The following is a 21,916-nucleotide window of genomic DNA, read 5'->3' as shown; positions in this document are numbered from 1 at the left end:
TGAATATTTTTCACTGCCCTAAGAAACCACCTGATTCTACTATTTTAGCTACCTTGTGAAATAGAAACAGAATTAACAAAACGAATTCTCAGAAAATCAATAGTTATCCCTAGAATTTTCCAAATATTAATTACAATTTTATAATTTATAACATGCAAAATGAACATAAAGAACTTTTGCCTTGTTAATAAAATGAAGGGGATTTACTTATATTCTGATAGTTTTCAACAATTTTGAGAGCTGTTTTTGTTTTTTGTTTTTGTTTTTTGTTGGTCTTTGTTGTATTTTCTTTTTGTTTTTGTTTTGAGACAGGTCTCACCATATAGCACTGGCTAGCCTGGAGTAGACCAGACCAGCCTTGAACTCAGAGAGATCTGCCTGCCTCTGCTTCCCAAGTGTAGATTAAAAGTTTGCACTACCACTCTGGGATAGATATTATTCTTGATTTTGTTGATCTTTCAATCCTAATCATTTTTCCCAAAATTAAATGTTATTACAAATCTAAGTAAAATTTGAAGTTATTTATATATACATGGTTATGTTTTTGTTTGAATAATAAGTAGACTAGAGAGGAAATAGGAGGAAAGGTCCACCCCACCCCTCCCCCCAAAAAATCCTGTTCCTTGAGAGGAGAAAGTAATAGAAAAATAATACCCTTAGAACAGCATTGAGTATTTTTATTTCAAATATGAATTATCTTGCACCAGATTCCATTTCTGCCTCTTAAAATTGACACTGCAGAAGAACAAAGAGCTGGAGTACCTAACAACCTGTTGGATACTCAGGAAACAAAATATATTATTCTCCTTTAAAGCTGAGCATATACATAAATAAACACATACATCAGATGGGAAATGCATAGTCCTTGCAATGATATATATACTAAAAAAACTGACAACTACACCTTAGCAACCAGTTTTATTTAATTTCTAAACATTACTTTAAAATGTCCCAATTTAGAAATTATTTCTTCAAAAGGAAACCTTTTGTAAAAAGATAAGTCAAGGTTGTCTTTTGTTATAGATGATGATTTAATTCAAGATTTCTTGTGGATGGACTGCTGCTGCAAAATTGCAGACAAGGTAAACTGAAAATAGTGTAATTATAAACCATCATTGTCATGTTACTAGACCATTAACATTTTTATGAGATACAGTAAGAACTTTCTCCTTCATTACAGTTAGAAAAATAGCTAACCTATGTTCTTTCTTCAGAGCAAAATTCTTTTATTATCCTTATTTGTATGTGTGTGTGTGTGTGTGTGTGTGTGTCTGTCTGTCTGTCATAGCATGTATGCCATAGCCAGTATGTGAAGGTCAGAAGACAATTTATAGACAGAGTTGGTTCTCTCCTTCCACCACGAGGGACCTAGGAATTGAACTCAAATCATCAGACTTGACAGCATGTGCCTTTACCACTGAGCCATCTCACTGTCCCCAAAGCAGAATTCTTACACTTAATTTTTACCAAATTTATCTGGAAACAAGAATCAATAGAGATTTCATACTTTGGTGGGGGAAGTGCAAGGATACAGTGTCACTCCAGCCTCCTAAGAGCTAGGGTAACAGACATCACTGTGCTCAGCTAGATTCAAGACATTGTGGTTAGAAGCCCTCGTTGCTCTTTCAGAGAATTCAAGTTTGCTTGATCTGGTTGCTTACAACTACTTGTAACTCCAGATCCTAGGGGGCATATGTACACACACACACACACACACACACACACACACACACACACACACACACTTTAATACTACCTTTAATTGGTGTGGAGAAAAAGATCTTGAGACTCATTCCATTAAGGAAGTTTTCTGTAAATGTGGAATATTTCATAAGTAATTCAGTCAAAAAAATCCATTGTCTTTTAAAACAATTTTATTACTATTTTAATAGGTATTAAGTTGCTGTTGCTGTAATTTATAATAGTATAAATAATCTCTTATTCCATGTTGGCTTCCTCACTGCTAGATCATAGCCTTAGATCAGCACTGTTACATTTTTTGAGAAACACTATAGACAAATGAAAATTGAGAATTACTCTATAAAACAAATGGCTTTGGGGATGGAAATATAGATTAGCAGTAAAAAGCCCTCGTTGCTCTTCCAGAGAATTCAAGTTTGCTTGATCTGGCTGCTTACAACTACTTGTAACTCCAGATCCTAGGGGGCATATGTACACACACACACACACTTTAAAATATTTTAAAACTATGGATCATCCTCTTTTGGGTTAGTATACAAAGAAATGAATTTCATTGTGACATTTTGGGTTTTTGTTTTTGTTTTTTTTTCGAGACAGGGTTTCTCTGTGTAGCCCTGGCTGTCCTGGAACTCACTTTGTAGACCAGGCTGGCCTCGAACTTAGAAATCCGCCACCATGCCCATCATCATGACATTTTGATCCATGTGTATTATTATTCTTTTTTCCCCTGGTTTAACTATTTAACACTGGCTGGTTTAATACTTTTCTTGTAGACTTGAACTGGAAGATACTTACCTTACCTGCCTTTGCCTCCAGAGCGATGGGATTAAAGGAATGTGCCATGATGCCCATCTACTTTATTTTTATTCAGACTTGTCACTCATTATCCTCTTCCTGGTAATCTTACAGGATAAAATTAGTTTAACATGTTCTCCGTTAGATATCAGACCCCATAAATTGCCTAGTATATTAGGAATAGTGATGATAAATGCTTTTTTTTGTTGTTGTTGTTTTTTGGGTTTTTGAGACAGGGTTTCTCTGTATAGCCCTGGCTGTCCTGGAACTCACTCTGTAGACCAGGCTGGCCTCGCACTCAGAAATCTGCCTGCCTCTGCCTCCCAAGTGCTGGGATTAAAGGCATGCGCCACCACTGCCCGGTGAACTCAGGACCTCTGGAAGAGCAGTCAGTGATCTTAAGCACCGAGCCTTCTCTCCAGCCCCTATTTTGTTTTTTATTTGTGTGTGTGTGTGTGTGCGCGCATGAGCGTAGATGCCTGAGGAAGCCGGAAGTCATCAGCTATGGAGCTGGAGTTATAGGCAGCTCTGAGTTACTTGATATGGGTACTGGAAACTGAACTCAGGTCCTCTGGAAGAATAGGAAGTGCTCTTAACCATATTCTCCAGCCTCCCAAATTTAAAAAAAAAATTAAACATTTTTATCTTTGTCACATTTATGAAATAGCCTTCATTTTGACATTTACTATGAAATCACAAGCTATTCTTCTGAACATTCCTTTATTTTTATTTTTATTTTAACTGTTACTGAACTTGATATATGACTGCCCATTATCTAAATGGGTATCTACAAAAATAAAATGACAACTATTCAGTGGATTCAAAAACATAGAAACAAATATTGAAATATGTCCATAAAAAAGCATTTATCGCTGGGTGTGGTGGTGGCGCATGCCTTTAATCCCAGCACTCGGGAGGCAGAGGCAGGCAGATTTCTGAGTTCGAGGCCAGCCTGGTCTACAGAGTGAGTTCCAGGACAGCCAGGGCTACACAGAGAAACCCTGTCTCAAAAAACCAAAAAAAAAAAAAAAAAAAAAAAAAAACCAAACAAAAAAACCAAAAAACAACCCAAAGACAAAAAACAAAAATAAACAAACAAAACATCCAACCAAACAAAAAAACCCCAGAGGTCTTGAGTTCAATTCCCAGCTCATAACCATTTGTAATGGGTTCTGATGCCCTCTTCTGGTGTTTGAGGACAATAAATAAATTAATAAAGAAAACTAAAATAGTTTTTAAAAATTAAATATTTTGGAAACTTGAAAAAAACTTTTAATGTATTTGGGTGTTTAGCTTGTATGTATGTGTGTGCACCGGTTGCATGTCTGGTTTCTTTGAAGGTCAGAAAAGAGTATTAAGTTCCCAAAAACTAGGGCAATAGATGGTTATGAGCCACCATGTGGGTGCTAGGAATCAGACTTTGTGTTCTCTGGAAGAATAGTGCCGTTAGTGACTGAGGCATCTCTGCAGCCTCTGGAAACTAATTTAGGAAAATTAAAGCACATACAACGTATAATAAAAACAAAGACCTTCCATGTGGCTCTTAAAAATAATCAATGTGACTATTCTTGTTTCTTGTCTGGAATGTAAATTATTTTGAGGTAAATGTGAAGCGTGCTAACATTTGATAATTTGGTGCTGGTGGGACACATACAGCTGCATCGGCTGGTAAAGCCTGATGACTAAGATGGTTCCAGGTTTCACATGTGGAAGGAAAGAAGGGACCAGGCTTCCATTGTTCTCGGATCTCCACACCTGACATATGACATACATACATACATAAAGATATATAAGTAAGTGTAAAACTATATCTCCAAAAATGTAATTTTTTAAAACAATCAAAGTATCACTTTTCTTTAAAAAATTATTTTATGTATTCACCATTGCTCTCTTCAGAACCCCAGAAGAGAGCATCAGTCTTCATTGCAGATAGCTGTGAGCCACCATGTGGTTGCTGGGAATTGAACTCAGGACCTCTGCAATAGCAGTCAGTGCTCTTAACTACTGAGCCATCTCTCCATCCCCAAAGTATCACTTTTCAAATAAACAGTAATCATATAATCAAATACTCAGTTTCTTTAGAACTGAGTAAACAGTACCGTGATAAACAGTACAGTTTAAGTGCTTTAATGTTGGTGTACAGCAGGGGGCAGTGTTTGAAAAGTAACTAAACCGGAATTCTTGACTGTATTATTTCAAAAATCCTTTACTCAGAAATGAAGGGAAGCCCTGGAATCATCAAGATAGTGAATAAGTATGAGAGAGAAAAACAAGATTCATATTATAACTTGTTTCAAATTTGAACCATTAGATCTTGGCATATATTCTAATAAGCTAATTGTGTGTCTTTGTAATAAGACATTTAAAATGTGTTTTCTCAATGAAAATTAGGCCTTGCTACACAGTTTTAAAACTATTGGTGAATCTCCGTGAAAGATGTTTGGCTACAAAAACAAAACAAAACAACAACAAAAATCAAAAAAGATGTTTGGCTACTCATTGAACTATTCAACTTCTTTATAAGTTTGAAATTTAAGATAGAAAAAAAATGGAGTTTTAGTTTTAAAATGCACCAGCTATAAAAATAAATTAGAAATCCTCTTAGCTAAACATAATAAATTATTGGTAACTGTAATTATTGGAAGCTCAAACGATTCAAGTGGATTAACTCCGGGGACCAAAAAATAAGTACTCAGGTGACTGTATACAGATAAATATTTAAGGGTTAAAGTCAACTATTTTATAGCAGTGATATTAGTGAAAGCAAACCATTAATACTAATTTCTAACTTTTCCTTGTAGTATCTTTTGGCTATGACCTTTGTTTATTTCAAGAGAGCTAAATTTACTATAAATGAGCATACCAGGATAAATTTCTTTATTGCTCTGTAAGTATGTTTTCTACTAAATGAGTTTTATTGGTCATTTTAATATATGTGACTTGTAATTTAAAGCAGAAATGTTAAAATTTTATGGCTATTGTTAATAGGCCGTCTTGTGTGGGAAAATTATGTATTTTTCACTTTAATAGGATAGTTTTATGTTCTTTTCATTGGCCTTATATTACATGCCAAAGATTTGTTATTCCCACTTCAGGTTACGATGTGTCTTTTACATTTTTTACAGAGCTCTCATATAAATTTCTCCAACACACACACTCTCTCTGTCTCTTTCTGTCTCTGTCTCTGTCTCTCTTTCACACACACACACAAGCACATGCACACACACATTGGGGTTTTTTGTTTTGTTTCTTTTTTCTTTTCTTTTCTTTCCTTTTCCTTTCTTTTCTTTTCTTTTCTTTTTTTTTTTTTTTTAAATGATCTCTCATTGTAGCCCTGGCTGTCCTGGAACTCACTCTGTAGTCCAGGCTGGCCTTGAACTCACAGAGATCCACCTACTTCTGCATCCTGAGTGCTGCTTAACGGTGGGTGTCACCACATCCAGCAACAGATTATTCTCTTTTTTTAAAAAGAAAAAAAAAAGATTTATTAGCCGGGCGTGGTGGCACACAACTTTAATCCCAGCACTCGGGAGGCAGAGGTAGGCGAATTTCTGCATTCCAGGACAGCCTGGTCTACAAAGTGAGTTCCAGGACAGCCAGGGCTACACAAAAACCAAAAACCAAAAAAAAAAAAAAAAAAAAAAAGATTTTTTTTTTTATTTATATGAATGCACTGTAGCTGTCTTCAGACACACCAGAAGAGGGCATCAGATCTCATTGCAGATGGTTTTGAGTCACCATGTGGTTGCTGGTTTTGAACTCAGGACCTCTGGAAGAGCAGAGGGTGCTCTTAACCATTGAGCCATCTCTCCAGCTCCAACTATTTTCTTTTAAATTGCCAGTTAGTATGTAATAAAAGTATCATCATACTTTTATAATGTGAGCCTTTGTGGAAAATATTTTGCATATATTCTTTGTAGGTCTATATCTAAAAGAAGTTGTGCATACTTAATACTTCCATGTTCACTTATGGTGTCATCGAACACTGAATATTGTTTATATTCCAAATTTTCTGTTGATATCACATTAATTAGTAATAGCTTTGCTATCTGTTACATTGTTTCTAATAATGTGTTTTTCTAATTTATAGGCATAGTTTAGTTAGGAAAAATTTCAGAGCTGGAGATAAAACTTGGTGATGGAATTCTTGCTAGTATGCAGTAAGCTCTGGGGTCACTCCTCAGCACTGCCCCCCCTCCCAAAACAGGGTTTCTTTGTATATACCTGGCTGTCTTAGAACCTGTTCTCTAGACTAGGCTGGCCTTAACTTCAGAGATCTACCTGCCTCTGCCTGCTGAGCCACTGCCTGGCCTCATTCAGCACTGTGTTTTGTTTTGTTTTGGTTTGGTTTGTTTTGTTTTGGTTTGTTTTATTTTAAGGGGAAAGCTTAAATTTAAGAGTACATTTTGGAACTTGTGGTGTGCCAGGAAGTAGAGTGCTTCCTTTATATACATGAAGCCTTGGGTTCGGTTACTAGCAACTCCCCCCTCCCAAACCAAAAATGAAAAAGACAAAGAATAGGCTTTTTCTACCCTATACTTGGATACAACGATGCAGCTAGAATGTATGTACATAATTTTAAGTGTTAAATTAGGGCACTGTATAAAAGCATTGCAGTATTGGGGGCTGGAGAGATTGGCTCAGCCATTTTAAGATGGCTGCTCTTTTAGAGGACTGGGGTTCAATTCCCAGCACAACCATCAAATCCAGTGAATCTGATGCCCTCTTCTGGCTCTGTGGGCACTAGGCACACATATGGTTCACAGATATACATGCAGGCATGACACTCAAACGCATAAAAATGAATAAATAAAATGATATTGGAGTATCACAATAGCTGTCAGCATTGAGAAGTTAGTTTTATTTAACTCAACATCTATTTAATTCAGAATCAGAATTGGTAAAGAAATTAGACCAGAAGAGCTTGATCTATGATTAATTAGAGAGACATTTTCCAGAACATAGGAAAAATGAGCTGAATTTAACATCTGGTGATGATTGGTAAACTGGAAGAATTTAATAGTAATAGCTAATTCTGAATGGTATATATAAATCACCACATCTTATATATTTATACTTTTAGTTTTCTTGGGTTTTGTTTTTTGTTTCTTCAAGACAGGGTTTCTCTGTGTGTAGCTCTGACTATCCTAGAACTCCTGTAGGCCAGGCTGGCCTCAAACCCACAGAGATCCACCTGCCTCTGCCTCCAGAGTGCTTAAAGTCATGCACCACCTCAGCCCAGCACATTTAGGCTTCTTATGAAATACATTTCTCTTTTGGGGGGCTGGTTGGTTTTTCGAGACAGGGTTTCTCTATGTAGCCCTGGCTGTCCTGGAACTCACTCTGTAGACTAGGCTGGCCTGGAACTCAGAAATTCACCTGCCTCTGCCTCCTGAGTGCTGGGATTAAAGGTGTACACCATCACGCCTGGTTATGAAATACATTTCTAATTCCTGTTTTATAGATAAGGAAATACTTTGACTTTATAGACAATAAAGCACTTTAAAGGTCAGGGAAATTAGTAAGGAGGCCAGCTATTGTGGTATACACCTATACTCCCAACATGTAGGAAGCTGATATGGGAGTGTGCGTTTGAGGCCAGCCTGAGCAAGAAAATAGCAGAGATGCAAATGCATGTATGATATTCCCAAGAGCCAAACTCAGCCTTAATGCTGTTAATTTTCCATTTATATGTTTCAGTATTATACCATATCCAATATCATACTATTCTGTAGTTTTCTCCACCTGAGAATTAAAGACAAGCCAAAAATGGCTTTAGTGCAAATCCGTGTAGAAGTATGAAATTGGATTTGTTTCAATTGTTTTGTGGTTATAGCCATTAAAGTGCTATTTAGCTCTTACTGTGTAGTTATCTTTGAAGACTGCACTGCATATTGTATTATATTATATTTTAGGTAACCTGAATTATAATTTCCATCCTGTGTCTAATCATATGTAGACTAACTCAGTATCTCTTTTCATTAAGCATCTCTTATTAGCCACAGTTCTAAAGCTCACAATTTCTTTCTATATAGTCATGTAATGTTTTCTTTCAGTATTTTTGTAACACCCTGAATTTCTTTTTCTTCTTGTTTTTTAAAATCTTTTGAGACAAGTATTTGTAGCCTAGGCTGGCCCCAAACTCCCTGTGTAGCCAAGGATGATCTTGACCTGATCCACCTTCCTGCCAGTGCCTAGGTTACAGGCATTGCCACCATGCCAGCAGTACTCCTTCATCCTCCCACATCCTCTTCTACATTTATTAGTTACATGCTTTTTTCTCCTTTACCTAGTTATTGAATGAGTTCAACTCCAGCCAAAGCAATTTAGAAAGATCTTTACTTAAAAGAAAAGGTAAAAAGAGGAATGGAATTTAGTTGGTGGTAAAACACTTGCCTAATATGCTTGAGATCTTTAGCCTTCCTTTCTAGCTAACTTTAAGCCTTTTAAAAAATGTTGTTAGAACCTACTTGGAATTAGATGAACTTCCTTGACTTAAAGATACCTTTCAACAAAGAACCCTTAGAAAATTCTAGCTACTATCCTTCAAGTTTTCCCCATCTCCTCTGTTAACTTCCATTGAAATCCATTCAATATGCTGTTATATGCTGCATTCTGCTTTCCAAATCTGCTTAATAATTTGGAGGTATTTTGCCCAAACACTGACAGATTTTAATGTGTGTAGGTGTTTCTATCTAGGAATTTACACACTCAATAGCCCATTCCTGTAACACTCTCAGTATGCAGAAGGCTGAGGTAGAATGACCCTAGATCAAGGCCAGCTTGTACTACGTAGGGAATTCCAGGCTAGCTTGAGCTTTGTAGAAAGATCCTGTCTTAGTCCACCCCACACACCCACCAGATGCACAGGCACATGCTTTAATCCCAGCACTCAGGAGACAGCAGCAGTCTCTGTGAGTTTGAGCCATCCTGGTCCACACAGCAGGTTCCAGGTATCCAAGACATCATAGTGAGACCTTGTCTAACAAACAAACAAAAAGAACAATAGAGAAAGAAACCTTTTACAATGTCTGCACCCTGGTCATCAAGGACATGAAGGAAAGGTATTTCTGGGTGGGCTCAAGGAGTGAAGGTAGAGCCCTTGTCCTCTGCCCCTGAATGCTCACATTCCTTCTGAACAGGAGAGTAGACATAGGATTCTGAGGAGGGGAAGATAAAGAGCTCCCAGGTTAGTGGCATAGTGGCAGTATATATGAAGGATCTTGTAGTCACGGCCTGAGTTAAGGAACTACATTATCGTTTGGTGTCACTGCTGCAGGGTAGCTTGTAGCTTGTCAATCTTCAGTGGGAAACTTTGAACCATATATAAGCTTCATGCTACTCAGGATCTGACACAGGCAACGATGACTGTTTCTAGCCTTTTGCCTGGAGGATACAAAAGAAGCAGTTAGATTCCCATGGATAGTTGATAGTACTCAATGCAGTGGCAACCACCATGATGTTACACATTTTGTATATTTGTTTCTCTGAGCTACATTTTGGATATTTCTTTAATTTATCTACTATTACTAATTTAATCTTTGTTATGTTTGTTATATATTTTATGTATACTATTTTTAATTTTTCATATATATTTATTACCTGTTTTTTGTTTTTTTTAAGACAGGGTTTCCCTGTATAGCCCTGGCTGTTCAGGAACTTACTCTGTAGACCAGGCTGACCTCGAACTCAGAAATCCGCCTGCCTCTGCCTCCCAAGTGCTGGGATTAAAGGCGTGTGCCACCATGCCTGGCCTTTTTTTTTTTTTTTAATTACCTTATTTTTACAAACATATTAGTTATCTTTATTTGAGTATGTGTGAGTTTATATGCCTCATTTACAGGCTGGTAGCTGGAAAGGTCTGAAGAGGGTGTGAGATCCTCTGGGTTGGAGTTAGAGGTATGAGGTGCCAGATATGGGTACTGGGAACTGAAGCCAGGTCCTCTGCAAGAACAGCAATCACTCTTTACCGTGGAGCCATCTCTCCAGCCCATAGACCATTATTTTTGTATTTTGTTTAAATTTTGGGTTCTGCTCTGCTCATGTTGTCTTGTTTTTTTTTTGTGTGTTTGGAATGTTTTTGTTGTAAAAGTGACTTATGGAGCCTGAACTGTTTCTGATTGGGAATCTCTTCCATTATTAACTTTATTCGTGTATTAATATCTTGCCTCATTTTTGTTTTGTGGAACAGGGTCTCATGTGCCCCAGTCTGGAATCAAACTCACTATATAGCTAAGGATAGCTTTGAACTCATGATTCCACTGTCTGGACTCCTCAAGTCCTGGGATTAGAGATGTGTGCTAACACACTAGCTTAATATGTCTTTCTTTTCTGACTGCTTTTAAAGATTTTTATCAATATTTTTGAGCAATTCAGCTATGGTGTGCCATCATATAAGTTTCGTGTGGTTTCTTGTTTCTTATTCATTTATTATTCAACTACAAGTACGTTTCAATTTATCTACTTTTTTGAGTATAAAGTATAGTTATAGTAAGGGGGTGGAGAGATGGCTCAGGGGTTAAGAGCACTGGCTGCTCTTCCAGAGGTCCTGAGTTCAATTCCCAGCACCCACATGACAGCTCACATCTGTCTGTAATTCCAGTTCCAGTAGATCTGACGCCCTCAAACAGACACACATGCAGGCAAAACATAACATACATAAACATAACATATGGTTTAACAAACATAAAATAAGGATAAATTATTATATAAAAAGTTATAAATGTTTTGATGTCCTCCTATGTATCAGTTTTGGGTTGGCTTTGATTGATTATTCTCCTCATCATGGTTTGTGTTTTTCTGCTGCTTTTTATGTCTGGTCCCCCTCAAGTATTTGGCAAAATACTAACTTCCAAATGTGTATGAGGGAGCTGTTTGAAGATAGCCCAAAGAAAGTTTAAAAAAAGAGAATACCTGCCTTACAATTCATCTAGAATTATAAACAGTTCTCCTCAGCCAGGGTAAAAAGCCACAGTTCCTGGAATAGTAAGAAAAATAGTCTAGAAAAGTCTTGATTTGGGAAGGAGCTAATTAGGTCCAGATTGAATGCTGTTACAGATTCATCTACAAAGTCAGAAAAACCTCAAAAGAGATTGTTTCAATGTAACTTATTTGCATCCCAGAACAAAGTTCAACATTTATAGGATTACAGAAACACCTAGAAGGTGCAACAAGGTATACAATTCATTGTATCACTGCTTCTGTTATGCATTTTAGATATGAGTATCCTTTATGTATTGGTAAGACTTTCTTTTATTATTATTATTATTATCTATTGTTCTTGCCCTTACCCATATCTGTTTTGGATTGTTGATCCACTTTGTTAGGTATCTGGCTAATACAGTTGAAGAAGATGAAGAAGAAGCCAAGTATGAAATTTTTCCATGGGCTTTAGGGAAAAACTGGAGAAAACTGTTCCCTAATTTCTTAAAGTTAAGGGACCAACTCTGGGACAGAATTGACTATAGGGCTATTGTAAGCAGGCGATGCTGTGAAGAGGTGAGTTTTTAAAATCACTTTTTATAATCTATCGTCGTTTATATACTTTTCCTTGATTTATTTATTTTAGTTTTGTTTTGTTTTTTTCTTCCTTATTTGGAGATAGATTCCTGCAATTATCCCAGCCTGCCTTGGAACTCACAGTCCTATTCTGTTCCCTTCAGTTTTAGGATAAAAGTATATCATGCCACTATGACCTCCTATTTAGTTTTTAATGATCTATGTCTGTCTTTCTCTATGTATGGAGACCACTAGCCTCGGTCATTATTATGACTGCAACTTTTATATTTTGTTTCTGTTTGAATTTTATCACATTTATTCAAAATTGTAACATCCATTTTCAGAACAGACTACTTCTATATTATTCTTATTGTAGTGTCCCCCTCCTCCCATCTAAAAGATCACCAGTATCTTGGTAAAATGTTTGTGGATATACTAAAGCATCTTATTATAAAACTAGAGTTGAATAATAATCTCCACTAAAGTATATGAATTTTCAAGTTTTCAACATTGACGCCAACAGCATGGTTATATAAATTAAATAAATTTAAATATGTCTAAAATCCATACCTCTTTTCTCAAAAAATATATTCTTTTGCGAGAAGTTGAGGTCTCATGAATTCTCCCAGTAACCCTCCCACTTCCTCTTCCTGTAAGCGGCCAGGGACTTCTGAGGATGCTCTGCTACTCTCTTAACCCAGAAACCCGACAAAATCATGCAAATCAAGAGGTCAAATCTTCCTCACTCTAAGAACATCCATTGAACTGCCCAGGCCATCAAGGGTATCATATCTGAAAAGTAACCAAGTATCTCAAAGATGTCACTTTAAAGAAGCAGTATTCAGCAGTATAAATGGTAGAGTTGGTAGGTGTGCCCAGGCTAAACTGTGGTGATGGACACAGGGTCGGTGGTCAAAAATGAGTCCTGAATACTTGCTGCACATGCTTAAAAGTCCATAGAGTAATGCTGAACTTAAGTGTTTAGATGTAGATTCTCCAGTCGTTGAACATACCCCGTGAACAAAGCACCTAAGGTGTGGACAAACTCCCAGAGCTTATGGCTGGATATATGAGCTTTCCCTGCCTTGGTGAGATGATCTTCACTGAAAAGGAACAAATTGTCCCAAAACCAGAAGAGGAGGTTGCACAAAAAGAAAAAGATATCCCAGAAGAAACTGAAGCAACAAAAACGTATGGCATGGGAATAAATTCAGCATACAATAAATGCAGATAAAAGTTTTAAAAATACATTGTTTTCTTTTTTAAATTTAATTTTCTTAAATATCATTTGAGACAGGGCCTCTATAGCCCTGGCTGTCCTAGAACTGTCTATGTAGACTAGGCTAGCTCACAGAGATCATAGTGTCTTTGTCTCCTAATACATGGGACTAAAGGTATGTACCTTCCCCAGCACATTGTTTTCTTAATGTCAGAGTTTATTAAGATACTTTTATTTATAAGTAAGTTATTTTAACCAAATGTTTTTATTAGTATTTTAAACAACAAAAGTTATAGAGTAAAATCAAGTGAAAGCAACAATTATTGTCAACTCTTGTATTACTGTTTCAGAACTTTGAGAAATGTAAACTAGATAATTCTGTAATTAAATCCTACCCAGCTAAATAACCATAGAACAAAAGAGCCCAAACTGATGAACTGATTTTGAACTTGAGTAAAGACGTTAGCCGCATGTCACAGAATTTTCCCCAGAATTAGTGTTGTTAATTATAATTGTTAATAAGAGAAGATACAATTATGCATATTTAAATGTGGATTATTGACTCTTGGAGGAACTGCAAGGATTCAGAAATAACAGAGGGCAGAAAATAAAAGAAAGACTATATAGCAGGCCAAGACTATACAAAGTTAAATTCAATGGGAAAAGATAAAAGTTGCATATACAAGGACTCTAAAATTAATGTACTGTCATCCAAACTGAACTCAATCCAGTTACATGATATTGAAAGAACCCTGTAAGTTATGGCTCTCTCTACTGCTTGTGTGCCTTTGATATGTCTCTACTTGGGTCAATGTTGTAGTCCATTCCTGTAATCTCAGTACTCAGGCGACTGAGGCAGAGGGATCTAAAGTTCAAGGTCAACTTGGACTATATAAATAGTGTGACCCTGTCTCAAGAAGAAATCAATGGCCATTACATAGCAATTGCCAACTTTGAGAATGACAGAGGGCTCTATTTAAACACTCTAGTCTTTCCCAAGTCCCTGCTACTCTGCTTCTGTTCTGGTCTCCTCATTCTCTTTAGAACTGTTGTCATGTAATGCCTTTTCTCTACTGTTCAGCAGAACGTTGTCAAAGCCTCCTGATAGCTTTATGTTGCCAAAGCATACACTAGCTTTTAGTTTTCAGTCCTCACCTTAGCAGCATTTGGCACACTTATTTCTCTGCTACCTTGCCTTCATGTGCTTCAGTGAATATTGGGATTGAGGGTTTCCCCACTTCTTGTGTCAGCCCCCTTTCATCTCGCTAGCCTTATTAAGGTGTCTGAGAGCTCAGTCCTGAGAACTTTTCTTGCCTTGACTGGAATTAACTTAGTAATGATCTTGTTCATCTTCAACACATTAACTATGAGGGACTGGAGAGACGGCTCAGCACTTTAAAACCACTTGCTCGTCATCCAGAAGACCAGAGTTCAGTTCCCAGCACACATATCTGGTAGCTCATAACCCCCTGCAACTCCAACTCCTAGGAATCTAACTCCTAACAGTGGCCCCTAGAGGCATGTGCTCATACACATAAAAATATTTTCAGAAGACTTGAACATAGAGATCTAGAGGTATCTTCTAAGTGCAGATCTGCATATCAGATTGCTTGTTTATTCCATGGTCTGACTGAACCCTTAAACTTGGCATGTGTAAAAGTCTATTCCTGATTCCTATACACAAACCAACAAACTTGCTTTTTTACAGTCTTCTATATATTAGTAAAGAGCAGCTCCATCCTTCTAATTGCTCATGTCACAAAACTGTATCTTTGGCCTTTTCTTCCCCCTTATATCCTTGCCTTCAAAACTATTCAGGAGGCTCGAGAGATGGCTAAATGGCTAAAAGCAGGTCTGCTCTCCCAGAGGCTCCTAGTTCAATTTCATGGCTTCTCACAACTGTCTGTAACTCCAGTTTCTGGGGATCTGATGCCCCTTTCTGACCTATGTGGGCACCAACACTAGACATACAAGTGGTGCAGGCACACATGCAGCCAAACACCCTTACACATAAAAAATAAAATTTACATTTAAAAACTGTAGCATCCTACTATTTCTAGCATTTCTACCACATTTATCACTGGTTGCCTTAATTGTCATAACTTTGCAAACAGTGTCTTCTGAACATAGAATGTACCTTAGTGGTAGAGGGTTTGCCAAGCATCCACACAGCCTTGGGTTCAATCCCTAGTTCCTTAAAACAAAAGCAACAGGGTTTCATAATCTTCCCTCCTATAGGCTGCTCTTTATATAACTGTGAAAGTCATCATTTGTTAAGCCTCCATACAGTGAGTTCTTTTTAAGTTGTGTTTGTATAGGTATTTTACATACATACCTGGTGCCCACAGACCCTAGAAGAGAGCATCAGAACTCCTGGGACTAGAGTTGTAGACTGTTGCAAGCCATCAGGTGGGTGCTGGGAATAAAACCGAGTACTGGAAGATCAGTTCAGTGCTCTTAAACACTGGTCCTTCTCTCCAGTCCCCACGCCAAGCAAATCTCAGTAGCTTCCCACCTTTTATAGGGTATAAGACAACATTGGCCTTGCCATCTGTACCTCCTTTCTCACTTGCTTCTCCATTGTGTTCTTTTCTAACCCACTGTATGCAGTCTTCCTTCCAGCGACATCAGCCTCCTTACTGCTCTCAACTGAGCCAGGCATATTCACAGTGTAGGATCTTTGCACTTGCCATTCTTAATGGAAAACATGGGGATCTTTTTGTTTTTTGTTTTTCAAGACAGGCTTTCTCTGTGTATCCCTGGCTGTCCTGTCACTCTCTTTTGTAGAACAGGCTGGCCTCAAACTCACAGAGAACTGCCTGCCTCTGCTGGGATTAAAGGCGTGAACCACTACTTCTGACTTTTTCTTTTCCTTTTTCTTTCATTCTTTTCTTTTTTTTTTTCTTTCTTTTTGTAGGCATGGGGATCTTTGCACTGGTCTTTCTCTCTCTTTTGTTTTTTTTGGGGGGTGGTGGTGGTTTTGAGACAGGGTTTCTCTGTAACCCTGGCTGTCCTGGAACTCACTCTGTAGACCAGGCTGGCCTTGAACTCAGAGATCCTCCTGCCTCTGACTCCCGAGTGCTGGGATTAAAGGCATGCGTCACCACTGCCCAGCACACTGGTCACTCTCTATTGCAGCCCTAACTGTGGCTGATACACCCAGTGACATTCAAATGGAGAAAAATGACCCCCTCTTTCCCAGTAAGCATCAACTACAAGGATCCTCTTGGTTTGAGGTGGGACTTTGTGTTTACCTCTGAGTGCTGGAATTTTGTCTGGCTTAAATCCACATAGGTTTGAATACTTTGAGGCTAAGTAGTAAGATATGTTGTTAGAAATTAGGCATCCTAAACATTTGTTACTGAAATCCTAGTACTAGCATACTGTCAGTCAAAATAATCTTTAGCCTTATATTCTAAAATTAAGTTAAAGTGGAATAGTAGCTACCAATGTGCTTATAATAGTAATATGTATTTGCATAGTATTTGTGGTATTCAAATTTATAGTATTTGAATTAGTATGGCCCCCATAGGCTTTTAAGTTTGAGCATTAGTCTCCAGTTAGTGGAAATGTTTTGGAATTTGGATTAGGAAGTGTGGTCTTGTTGGAGGAGGTGTGTCACTGGTACAGCATTGAGGCTTCAAAACCCAGTGCTATTTCCAGTTAACCCTCACTGCCTCGTGTTAGTGGATGGACGTGTGAGCTCCTAGTGCCTGCTCGAGTATCTTTCTTGTCTGCCTGTGGCCATGATGGTCATGGACTCTGTCCCTCTGCAACTGTGGGTCCCCAACTGAACACTTGTTCATAATGTTTTATTCCAGCAATAGAAAAGGAACTAAGACTATATTATGACTCAATATGCATTGCTTATCCTCACAAAGATGTCTCTTGAGGATGGAGGCACTTTTCCTTTATAGCTGATGAGACCAGGGGCCCAAGGATATTAGGATTTACTTAAGCCCACACAAAGAAGTACCAGAGCCACATCTTGACTGGCTGCATATGTAATGACTTCTCACTGTTCTGTTTTCTCTGATATCTTGCTTCCATATAAACTTTTCAATAGTAACTTAGAAAATTCATTTGTATCTTATCTGGGGAATTAAAAAGCATAACTATTCTATTTCTCAGATTTTAAAAAAAAAGTGTCATTAAATTATGACTTGTCTTTCTGTTACTATTGTTAAAGAACATATGCTCCCTTTTTAGGTAATACTGAGTTTTGTGATTTGTTTCTTGTTCTTTTCTTTCTTTCTTTTTTTTTTCTTCTTTAGATAGGGTCTCTCTACATAGCCTTGGCTGTTCAGGAACTTACTTACTACATAGGCCACGCTGGCCTAGAATTTACAGAGATCCTCCTGTCTCTGCCTCCTGAGTGCTGGGATTAAAGCATGTGCCACCATGCCTGGCCCACTATTTTTTTTTTTAGAACTATTTTCTAGAACTATTGTCAATAACAATATTAACTGTGCGGTATTCTATTACACTATGTCTGCTTTTTCTCACTTGAGCTCTATTTTCTCTTTGGATCCAGTTTAATGAATTATTTTAAAAATTTTTTTTAGATTAACGTATATGAGTATTTTACCTGCACATATGTATGTAAGTGTGTATGCATACCACATGTGTGCCTGGTGCCCACATCAGAAGAAAGCATTAAGTGCTCTGGAACCCAATCCAGGTCCACTGAGAGGGCAACAAGTGTTCTTAACAGCTGAACTCCCTCTCTAACCCCATCCCCTTAGTGTGTTCAGCTCCCTTGAATACTTGTTGGAAGAAAGATGGTCAATAATTGTATGCAAATAAAAAATACACACTTTCTATATATACATATACATACATATATACACACACACTGTGTGTGTGTGTGTGTGTATGTGTGTGGTGTGTGTGGTGTGTGTGTGTGTGTATGTGTGTGTGTGTGTGTAAATGGCTTCTCTGGAAAGAATGAAGACTATTTCCCTACCAATTCTGAACTTGGCTTCTTACATTATTACTTTTTAGACATGTTCCTTTGTAGTGGAATTAATTTACATTCGCGATGGCTTAATTTCTACACTGGTCCACATATTAGAGAGGGTGCCTATCCACTGAGAGAGACTCAATCCCCCTGCCTTTCAAATACCACAGAGGATAGCAGTTGTTTAGAGGGAAAGATTTTTCTTTATGCTGCTTTGTGCACTCTGGTAGAGTTGCTACAGTAACATCATAGCTAACTTCTGTTAACTACTACTTTATTTCACATTGATAAATTAGGAAGCAATAGTATTGGGCAGAATAAAACAATGAAGGTATGCAAAAGAGATTGCAGTGCTTCAGAAGTGACGCCAGTGTTAGAAATGCTACAAAATTCTAATTGTCATGACTTAGTAGTAAGCTGGCTATAGCATATCTGGAAATATGAATACTTTTACTTCTTTTTGTTATTTTTATCCTTTTAATTTCCCTTTCCGTCTTATTACTTTACAGGGCTCAAAACCACAAATACCACTTTTTGTATCTTAGATTTTTATAGAGATGTATAGCTTATATATATATATATATATGAGATTAAAGGCTTATATTACCATACCTAAATTTAGCTGGGTGGAATCTTGCCCCAAGGTCACTAACTCCCTTAATTCAATTTAATATCCTTGAACACAGGATTCAGCTCTAATTCACTTCCTGGTGCCCCTTTAATGTTTGAACCATATAGTTTATATTTACCCTTTCTCAGCTTTCTTCATGAGACTTAACCAGAGAACAAAGTCTATGATGGGTGTTTCTGAGACTCCCTTTGTCTCTTCACCTTCTACTCAGGCAGACTCTTCAGACAAGGGCAAAAATCAGGCACATCTTCCACCAAAATACCACAAACCAGTCTCTAGGCCACACACTGAAATTATTCTCCACTGAAACCTCCTGGGCCAGGTCAACACAGCTCAGATCACTCACAGCAACAAAGTCTTCCATGTTCCTTCCAAGACGGTCCATTAAGCCCTCACTTAAAGCATTCCAATGTTTTTAGTTACCATTCTAATTTTATGTATGAAATCTCATTTAATGGTTTTAGTTGAAAACTTAATGAATATAACTGACTTATAAACAAATTCAATCCTAAACTATACTTATGAGCTAAAAGTGTAGGGTGCCTTCCTAGCATGCCCAATGCCATGTTTGATCCCTAGCACCCCATAAAAGGGGCATGGTGATAATAAACACCTGTAATTGTAGCACTTAGTAGGTGGACAAGGAGATCAGAAATTGAAGGTCATCCTTAGCCATATACTGAGTGCAAAGCCATCTGGGGCTATCTGAATCATAGTTTCTCTCTTTCCCATACCATTCCATCTTCATGTGTGTGTGTATGTATGTATATACATATATATGAATATTATATATATTTATTATTTTATAGATTTATAATATATTTTTATATGTGTGCTTATATAAATTTAAGAAACTTGCATGGAGACGTGTGATATGGCTCAATGGCATAGCACTTGCTTTGCAAAGGCATAATACCACCATTTGCCAAATAATCTAATAAATTTTTACTTTCATATTAAGGGCTCTTTCTTGAAGGCAGTGGTCTCTTCTCTGAGTTCAAGACCAGCTTGGTTTACAGAGCAAGTTCTAGGACAACCAGAGATACACAGATATGTCTTAAAACATAACAACAAAAAAGAGTTCTTTCTCATCAAAAACATACATAAGTCCTTATACATACACTCCTAAAACAGCTCCTCTAATGCTGCCTTCTCTTGTCCTTCCCAGGTCCCCAATATAGCTCTAAACTTTCAGAATTTTTAAACATTTTTTAAGAAATCACTAGTTTAGGCAAATAGTATAACTGTTTGGCTTTCATTTTAGGATTATTATAACTTATCACTTCCTGTGCATCATTGATAACTACAGCTAAAGACTTTGACTTAAATCTCATTGATGTTTTGGATTTCATAAGGTCAATACATCATACTTTTCCTTAGCTTGACTTCTTAAATGGCTATCATTTGCCAGATGCTAATTATGTGGTAAGGATTTTACATGTAATATTGAATCTCAAAACATTATTTGTAGTAGTTAGCAACCCCATTTTATCAATGAAGTAACAGAACCTCAGAAAGGTTAAATAATTTGCTCTGTAGCATAGATAGTCAACAAGTGGTAGAACCAGGATAAGAAAGTCTACAACTGGGCCGGGCGTGGTGGCGCACGCCTTTAATCCCAGCACTCGGGAGGCAGAGGCAGGCGGATTTCTGAGTTCGAGGCCAGCCTGGTCTACAAAGTGAGTTCCAGGACAGCCAGGGCTATACAGAGAAACCCTGTCTCAAACAACAAAAAAAAAAAAAGTCTACAACTAAAGTCCACGCTTGATTTAAAAACCTTATGACAAGGCCTGATAGAAATCTTAAGTGCTTTATAAAATGTATCTTTTCCTCCTAACTTTCTAAAAATATACTCTAGTCTCTGTGTAACAAATAAGGAAACTGAAGAACAAAGAAATTAATCTACATGTTTTTAAAAAATACACATCCCTTGATATAACTGTAAATATTTTAAGATTAGCCTAACATAGTTAAGAGCCTATTTTTAACAACATATACAAAAGTTAAGAATTATATAATGTTTTATACTATATTATCTTTCTTAGACTTAGAAATATTTGAAATTTTAAAAATAAATACCCTGCTACGCTCCATTAATCCCAGCAATCAAAGGCAGAGACTGAGTTTGAAGACAGCCAGGTCTGCGTAGAGGACCTTATCTCAAAAAAACCAAACTGACTGACTAAATAAACAGTAACTGAAAAGGTTGCGTCATTTATATTATCTACTTGAACTAATTTAGATACTTTGTCAATATTAATATTAATGATCCAAGAAATCACTCTACAGAAAATGCTGCTATGGATGACCTGATGTTGCTGATTTAAAGTTTTAACTTAAGTGTTTCTATTGTTCTGGGAGGGGCTGTTTTTTGTCTGTTTTTTTTTTTTCCCCTAAGACAGGATTTCTCTGTGTAGCCCTTAAGCTCAATTCTGTAGACCAGACCAGCCGAGAACTCAGAGATTCACCTGCCTCTCTGTTGGGATTAAAGGTGTACACCACAACTGCCTTTCTTTTTTTCCTTTTTTAGGTAATTTGGCTGTTATTTTACAATTTCTGTACTTTACTCAATTTTAAAACGTTATTAAATTCACAAAGTAACCTTTTCACTATAGGTCATGGCCATTGCACCAACCCATTACATCTGGCAACGAGAGCGGTCTGTGCATCACAGTGGAGCGGTTAGGAACTACAACAGAGATGAGGTTCACCTGCCCAGGGGACCTAGTGCTACACCAGTGGATTGCTCACTGTGTGGTAAAAAGGGAAGATACGTGAGACTGGGACTGTCTTCATCCTCCTCCTCCTCCAGTGACACAGTAGAGCTAATGGAAAAAGGTTCTCAGGAATTACACAATGCATTATCAGTGGACATGACAGGTGAACCTTCTCAAGCTAATACCTATTCTCAAGGTATGATTTAATGGTAGAGTTAGACTAATGCATGTTCTTTATCTAGTTAGACCTTACAGGCAGGGATGCATAATTTACATAACTGAGTTAAATTTGTATTGAAAGTTTTCCCCCTTCAAGTTACCACTTTTTATCCTATCTATACCCATGTTGTGGTAGCCTACACACATTAAAAAGGATTGTAACATATATTAAACTT

The 21,916-nt window shown here is 37.3% G+C and overlaps 1 protein-coding gene across 3 annotated transcripts in view; it reads left to right on the top strand.

The window, feature by feature from the left end:
- Positions 1 to 21,916, top strand: part of Spdya (speedy/RINGO cell cycle regulator family member A) — a 36,122-nt gene that overhangs the window by 3,922 nt on the left and 10,284 nt on the right. For 2 of the 3 annotated variants that reach the window (XM_085832649.1, XM_021150016.3), the window contains exons 3-6: positions 1,024 to 1,082; positions 5,298 to 5,383; positions 11,823 to 11,994; positions 21,420 to 21,717. In XM_085832649.1, the coding sequence (XP_085688775.1) occupies positions 1,024 to 1,082; positions 5,298 to 5,383; positions 11,823 to 11,994; positions 21,420 to 21,717 (615 nt within the window). The remainder of the gene's footprint in view (positions 1 to 1,023; positions 1,083 to 5,297; positions 5,384 to 11,822; positions 11,995 to 21,419; positions 21,718 to 21,916) is intronic. The other variant, XM_021150018.3, reaches the window with a different exon arrangement.

The sequence above is a fragment of the Mus caroli genome, unplaced genomic scaffold (genome assembly GCF_978045245.1).
Source record: "Mus caroli unplaced genomic scaffold, Mus_caroli_1 scaffold_18, whole genome shotgun sequence".
NCBI lineage: Eukaryota > Metazoa > Chordata > Mammalia > Rodentia > Muridae > Mus > Mus caroli.
This window is presented reverse-complemented; position numbering and strand designations above follow the sequence as displayed.